Below are 7,920 nucleotides of genomic sequence, written 5' to 3' on the forward strand. Positions count from 1 at the left end.
AAACTGGAAGAATGAAGTTGCCTTTTTCTGAGACATGTTACATGTATAAAGGAAAATGCTATAGTATATATAATGTTATGGTAGTTATATCTGAATATGGGGTTAAAGATGATTTTTTGTGTGCGTGTCTATACTTTGAACTTGTATTCAACAAATATACTTGTTTTCTATTGAAGCCATAACAAATTGCCACTAATGTACTGGCTTAAAAGAACACAAATTATTACCTTATACTTCTGTGGATTCACAAATCTAACATGGGTCTCACTGAACTAAAATCAAGCTGTCAGCAAGGTTAAATTCCTTTCTTGGAGGTTCTAGGACAGAATTCACTTTCAGCTTCTAAAGATCACCCACATCCTTTGGCTTGTGTCTTCTTTCCTCCATTTTTAAACCATTAATGTCAAATTTCTCTGACACATTGATACAAATCTCTCTTTGACCACAGCTGGGAAATATTCTTTTGTTTTTAGACTCTTTTGATAAGGTGGGCCCACCTCCATAACCTGGAATAATCTCCTTTCCTCAATGTCCTTAATCTTAATCATACTTGTATAGTCCCTTTTATTAGCCAGGTGGCATATTAACAAGTTCTGGGAATTAAGACATGGACATATTTGTTGTTGTTCAGTCCCTCAGTCATGTCTGACTCTTTGCAACCCCATGGACTGAAGCACACTAGGCTTCCCTGCCTTCACTATCTCCTGGAGTTTGCTCAAATTCATGTCCATTGAGTTGGTGATGACTTCCTACCATGTCATACCCTGTTGTCCCCTTTTCCTCGTCCCCTCAATCTTTCCCAGCATCAGGATCTTTTCCAGTGAGTCAGCTCTTTGAATCAGGTGGTCAAAGTATTGGAGCTTCAGCTTCTGCATCAGTCCTTCCAATGAATATTCAGGACTGATTTCCTTTAGCATTGACTGGTTTGATCTCCTTGCTGTCCAAGGGACTCTCAAAAGTCTTCTCAAACACTTCAAAAGTATCAGTTCTTTGGCACTCAGCCTTCTTTATGGTCCAACTTTCACATCCATACATGACTACTGGAAAAATCAAAGCTTTGACTAGATGGACCTTTGTTGACAAAGTGATTTCTCTGCTTTTTAATAAGTTTGGAATGGCTTTTTTGGGGGACTCTTATTCTTTTTACTACAACAAATCATCATTTGTGGAAGAAATATGTGTATGGATTATACTTAAAATATTCTTATGCTCATAATCCATCAATAATTGTTTTAGTCAACTTACCTCTAAGCTCTGAACATGTATGCTATCTTTTATTTTTCCAATTCATACTATAATATATGCACATGCATTCCTTAAAAATTGATTTGTTAGTATCAGGCCCCATGTTTGACATTGGAGATATAAACTATAACTTTATTTATATTATATTATAAATATTTAGGTATGGTTTTCAAAGCACAATATTGGCATACCAAAATTTATTTAATATTACACTAATATTGAACCTTCAAATTATAATTACATTATAATTCAAATATAAATTTGTATTCATTTTTGTGTTTTTTTCTGATTATCTACCAAAACATTTTTCTAGAATAAGATAAACCACAACAAAGGATATAAACATTTTAAAACATAAAGTTTTAATATTACCAGAGGTTTTTGATATAGTTATTTGACAATAAATATAATCATGAGGGCATCAGAGTATGAGATTGTTGATGGCATCACTGATGTAATGGACATGAACTTGGGCAAACTTTGGGAGATGAGGAGGGACAGGGAGGCCTGGCATGCTGCAATCCATGGGGTTGCAAAGAATCAGACATGAGTGGGTGACTGAACAACAAAATATCATCATAGCAATACAGAGTACTAGGTACTTTATCTGTATATGTTTATACAAATATAGTGCTCATCATTCTGCAACCTTTCCTTTACAATTGGCAATATCCCTTAAAGACCCTTCTAATCTCAGTGCAAATAAATATGAATAATTCAATAGAGTAGATACTCCATATTTAACTTAGATATTATTATTATTAATATTTAATATTTAATTTGTTTTCTATTATAGACTGTTGTTTTAAATTCATCAATTACTTTCCCCAAAGGTAATCCCAATTTAAATTTCCTTCAAAGAAGGTCAGCTGTGCAGGCAACAGTGTTGGCAGTGGCAGGTGGGAAATGAAAGGCTACTTGGTCTCCATCTTTGGCACCAAGAAAGACAAAGTCAACTGTTCATTTTATTTCAAAATTAAAGTACATCCTCATGGAAAGAGATGCACTCAGTCATGCAATAAATTTACTAGACCACACTCTGCTTGAACGTGTACCATAACCTTCAAAGCTCTTCATTGCCTGCTGACAGTTTGTGTTGTGCTATGAGTGTGTCAAAAGGTAAGTACATTATGATGAATTTTTTGAGGAGGTTTTTACAGAAACAGAAAATTAAAACTAAGTTGAAGTGAAGAATATCCGTGATAAACTTGGAGATCACCAATTGTAACTGTGTATGTCAAATTTCATCCAGAAGAATATACAGAAATGGCTGTGATTAACTTGAATAACTATTGGCTTAACATACAGTGCATGCATACTGAGCTTTCCCCTGGGACAGAGAAGCCTGCTACCACCAGTATGAAAAAGGAGTGTGTAGTGCAGGAGAAGGCTTTTGCAACTTCATGCATTTGAAGCCCATTTCTAGAGAATTGTGGTGAGAATTATACTGACACCATCACAAGAAACATAGATGGAGGTCAAGGTCTATGTGTGGGGGCTAGACTGCCTACAGAAGGTGGTGAAGAGACCATGAAAGATGTGGGAAAGTCTAAGCCATACCATTTTTACTCTATGTCTGCTAGAAAGTGTAGTTGATTAAACAAACGGGTTCATAATGGTAATTTTTTAAACAGCAACAGCAAAACCATTAAAGATGGGTTTCTGAATAAAATTTTTAGTGGTATAGTAAAAAAAATAAATAATTCTCATCACAAGTTTTGAAGCTGACCATCTCACATAATGTTGGCTATCATTTTAATATTGATTTTTAAAGTTTAAAACAATATTGAAATTCTATTAATGACATTTATGTTTCTTTTACTATTTATTTATTGTTTGCTAATATTTTTAACCACAAAATAACATTTTCAATATATCAGTAAGATTGGTTCTGGCCCCTGAAATGGAAAGGATTGAGCCTATATATTGGAGATGAATAGCGCTATCTGCTGAGTTGTAAGTAGGAAAGGAAGAGACTAACAGTTTATATTTGTAGTGCATGAAGACTATAAAATGAATAACTATGAAATTAGGGATAGAATTACATGAGGAAATTATAAAAGACAGTAACAAGCAGTTAAAAATGACTGAGGAATCAATCTGATGCATTAGAAATGTAATAAATAAGCTTAGAAAAGTATGTTGGATCCATATATTGTGAAGAAACATGGATTTCAGTTTGCAGAGTCTGTTTTGTTTTTGTTTCTCTGTAAGTAGAAAGAAACTTGTTAGAAACTCCATTAGTGTTGTGCTATAGTAAAATTAATCTCCCCACTCCTGAGTTAGTAAAGAAAGATGCTGCAGTCAGGAAAGCAAATTGAATCTACTTGCTCACAAAAAGTAAAAACAAACCTGAAATGGTAGAAATACAAGGCTTGTTAATTCAGCAACTGATCTGATGTGGGAAGGGGAAGGGGAGTAACAAGAAAATGTGAAAAAAAAAAAAGATTATAAAGGTTGATGTGAGAGGAATAGAGGTGAAGTCAATAGAATATATTATTAATTTTAACTGAAAACATGCAGCAAAACAAAGTAGTTAAGAACAAAGACCCTAGTGCTAGATTTTCATGTTCAAATCCTTTCTCTACTATTTACCAGCTGTATGACCATTGGCATTCACTGAAACTTTCTGTACCTCAGTTTACTTATCTATAAAATGGGAATGATGTTAAAAATAGTACCTACTTCAAAACGTTGTTCTCAGAATTTAATGCTTTATTTTATAGAAAGCTCTTAGAACAATCCCTGAAAATTTATCATTATTTACTCAAGATTGCTGGGAGAAATATCAATAACCTCAGATATGCAGATGACAACACCCTTATGGCAGAAAGTTAAGAGGAACTAAGAAGCCTCTTGATGAAAGTGAAAGAGGAGAGTGAAAAAGTTGGCTTAAAGCTCAACATTCAGAAAACGAAGATCATGGCATCTGGTCCCATCACTTCATGGGAAATAGATGGAGAAACAGTGGAAACAGTGTCAGACTTATTTTTCTGGGCTCCAAAATCACTGCAGATGGTGATTGCAGCCATGAAATTAAAAGAGACTTACTCTTTGGAAGGAAAATTATGACCAACCTAGATAGCATATTCAAAAGCAGAGACATTGCCAACAAAGGTCTGTCTAGTCAAGGCTATGGTTTTCCCAGTAGTCATGTATGGATGTGAGCGTTGGACTGTGAAGAAAGCTGAGCGCCAAAGAATTGATGCTTTTGAACTGTGGTGTTGGAGAAGACTCTTGAGAGTCCCTTGGACTGCAAGGAGATCCAACCAATCCATTCTAAAGGAGATCAATCCTGGGTGTTCTTTGGAAGGAATGATGCTAAAGCTGAAACTCCAGTACTTTGGCCACCTCATGCGAAGAGTTGACTCATTGGAAAGGACTCTGATGCTGGGAGGGATTGGGGGCAGGAGGAGAAGGGGACGACAGAGGATGATATGGCTCGATGGCATCACCAACTCTATGGACATGGGTTTGGGTGAACTCTTGGTGATGGACAGGGAGGCCTGGCGTGCTGCAGTTCATGGGGTCGCAAAGAGTCGGATACACAATTGAACTGAACTGAACTGAACTGAACTAGTTAAAAAAAAAACATAAAATTCAATTAAGTAAATTTGAAGATCTAATTGGCTTTATTCAGTGATTCATGCATTCAGAAGCTTCTTTTCTAGGAACTATAAAAGAGTTCTGAGAACAAAATGGGAAATTTTTATAGGCAGAAGGAAAAGCTATTAACAAAAATTTTAAAAAAGTGTACTTTTTGGCTAAGACATCTTTTAGTGAGAGAAAGGAAAGCAAGGGATTTACCATGCAAAATACTTCTTCCTCTGTGGGGTGGAGAGACACAAGACAAATGACCTTACTAATTCATGACAGAAAATTCCATACTAGCTCATTAAGATTGCATTTAATTTGCAATTAGATCAAGTATTAAATCTAGTTTTGGCATCATGGGCTTTAGCACATGTGATGCCATTGGAGGCCTGTGGTTTTCTTATAACACTATATTTTAAAAAAAAGATATGTTAAGTTCTGGATTTTTTAAGTTTATTAATAATCTATCTAAGTATTGAGAGGACTTCCCTAGTAGCTCAACTGGTAAAGAATCTGCCTCAAATGCAGGGGACCCCAGTTCAATTCTTTGGTTGGGAAGATCTGCTGGTGAAGGGATAGGCTACCCACTCCAGTATTCTGGCCTGGAGAATTCCATGGACTGTATAGTTCATGGGGTCACAAAAAGTTGGACACAAATGAGTGACTTTCACTTTCACTTTCAAATATTGAGAAGCAGTGGAAAGTAAAAATTACCTCTGACACTCAAATGATAAGAAGGGCTTCTTCTCCTCGTGTCTTAAGATCGATGTGCCCTCATGCCTCAAAGATGGATTTTCCTGCTATCTTCTAAATAAAATAGAGCTGTTACACTGAGCTGTAACACTGATTTGTCTAAGAGCTGTAACATGGTCCATTCGAGACCTGAGAGGTATAACACAGTCTATCCAAGACCTGAGAGCTGTGACACGCCGAGGGGGTTTTAACGTCCGTCACTCCAAATCTTTGTTGTGATGAGACAAAGAATCAAAAAACACACACTCGCGTGCCATCTATGGTGCCATGACTTGGATATAAACTGGCTGAAACAACCTCCCTGTGGAAGAGGCCAAGCACAGCCGGAGCCCAACTCAGCGAAGCTCCCGTGGTAGAGGCAGAACGCGAAGAAAATCCAGCGCAAGGGAAGGCCCATCGTGCCGGAAACCGGGACAGTGGAAAGCCCACGCGGCCCAGTCTCAGATCTCAGAAGACCTCCAGTTAAGGTTATGTTTGCACTCACAACATGGCAAATCCTCTTCAACATTCAATAGCTGGCCTTATACTATGACATACTTTGTAGGTGATGGTGCTGGGGAAGGTGGAGTGTGGTGAGCTGCTTGCTGAGGTCACCCCGACACAACCAGGCTGTGGAGAGGAACTCCCCTGCTTTCTCCTCCAGGTATGCCAGCTCCTCCTGCTGAAAACAGCTAAGCCTGCTCTTTGGAGTTCTTAGAATCCAAGCCCCCAAGGAACCTCTCTAGGGGCAAGCTGACTTTACACTGGGAACTGTATTTCCCAGGCCCTGGCAGGCTTTGTAGCTTCTGGACTGACTTCTGCATCTGTTCAGAGGAACAGCAAGTCTCTCCTACATTAGCATCAGTCTCTGTTCGCTTCTACCCACACTGAGGGAGACCCAGTGAGGCCCTCGCTCTGCCATCCTGGACAGCCTGAACCCTGAGGCTGCTCCTCCTGCCTCCAAAGTGCATCACACAGGTCTCCGGGAGCACCGAAGCAGTGAAAGCAGCCAGGAAAAGAATCAAGAGAATACCTGAAATTCTCAGTATTCAAAAACACATGTGGTGCTGGTTGAGGTACTGATCACCGAGCTCACTGGAAAGCTTTGTATTAATAATTGCTTCACCGAGTTATCCTGTCTTCTGGCCCAGCCAAGGAGGGATCAGCACGTATCCGGGTCATGGAGGGAAGGTACAGGAGAGCCTCAAAGGCCATTTTGCTTGGCTCTGACTCATCCTGACTCTCCAGTGAAGCAGAAAGGAGGAAACCTCACACCACCCAGGTGTGGCCAGCCTTGGACCACTATTGCAAATCCCTGAGAGTCGCCCAGTCCCTTCCCAAGTACACTTTTAGCTTTAGAGACTTCTGGCTCAAGGAAAGCTGTAAAGAAGAGACAGGATGAGGCGGGAAGAGGAGGAAGAGGACGGAAACAGGATGAAGGCAAAAGGGCCCTTGGAAGTGAAGGAGGGGGAGGAGATCAGTGAGACGCGAGAACCGGCAGCCCCTTTTGCCGGTGCCATGCCCACCGCGATGCCCCACAACAAGGGGACTCGGTTTTCTGAGGCCTGGGAATATTTCCACTTGGCCCCTGCCCGTGCCGGGCACCACCCCAACCAATAGGCCACCTGCCGGCTGTGTGGCAGGCAGGTGAGCCGGGGCCCTGGGGTTAACGTGGGCACCACAGCCCTATGGAAGCATCTGAAAAGCATGCACAAAGATGAGCTGGAGAGGAGCGGCCACAGTCAAGCTGGGCAGCGTCAGGACCCCAGGCCTCAGGGGTCGCAGCTCCCCACGGGTATTGAGGGTGACTGGGCCAGGCTCCTGGAGCAGGTGGAGTCCCTGGCTTTATGGGCCAGCCAAAGAGAAAAGGAACTTCTGAGGAGGGAAAGGGTGGTGGAATGGCAGGAGCGGGCTGTGGAGAGGCGAGAACGAGCCCTGGAGGAGGTGGAAAGGGCCATCCTGGAGATGAGGCGGAAGGTGAGGGCTGAGAAGGAGGCCTGCCAGAGAGAGAAAGATCAGCCCAGGGCAGCTCACCCCTTTCATTTTGTTTAAACGGGGGCTTGGGAGAAATTTATTCTGAAAACACTGACTTTAGACCCATAGCAAAAAAGTTCTTTTAGTTCCAGCTTACATATACAGCAAAGTAGCTTGGTAGGATTTTGTTTTTAAGAGAAAGAATAGTATGGGTTAATCTCAGCAGGTCTGAATTGGCCAAATGCTTATCTTATCTTAGGTTCCTTAGAACAGTACTCACCAAAACTTTAAAATATACTAACTATGGGTCTGTGAGTTATTTGGGGGCAGAATGTACCAGCCTGTCAGCCTCAATGAGTGAAAATAATGGGCTTT

At 40.4% G+C, this 7,920-nt stretch overlaps 1 protein-coding gene and 1 pseudogene across 1 annotated transcript; both read left to right on the top strand.

The window, feature by feature from the left end:
• The first annotated feature begins 2,151 nt into the window (after nucleotides 1-2,151).
• On the top strand, nucleotides 2,152-2,696 carry LOC128070423 (splicing factor U2AF 35 kDa subunit-like; annotated as a pseudogene).
• A 4,273-nt stretch (nucleotides 2,697-6,969) lies between these two features.
• Nucleotides 6,970-7,623, top strand: LOC128070553 (zinc finger BED domain-containing protein 2-like). The gene is given in 1 exon segment (XM_052663844.1): nucleotides 6,970-7,623. A coding segment is annotated over 1 exon segment (654 nt).
• Nucleotides 7,624-7,920: the final 297 nt, after the last annotated feature.

The sequence above is a fragment of the Budorcas taxicolor genome, chromosome X (assembly GCF_023091745.1).
Source record: "Budorcas taxicolor isolate Tak-1 chromosome X, Takin1.1, whole genome shotgun sequence".
In the NCBI taxonomy this organism is placed as follows: domain Eukaryota; kingdom Metazoa; phylum Chordata; class Mammalia; order Artiodactyla; family Bovidae; genus Budorcas; species Budorcas taxicolor.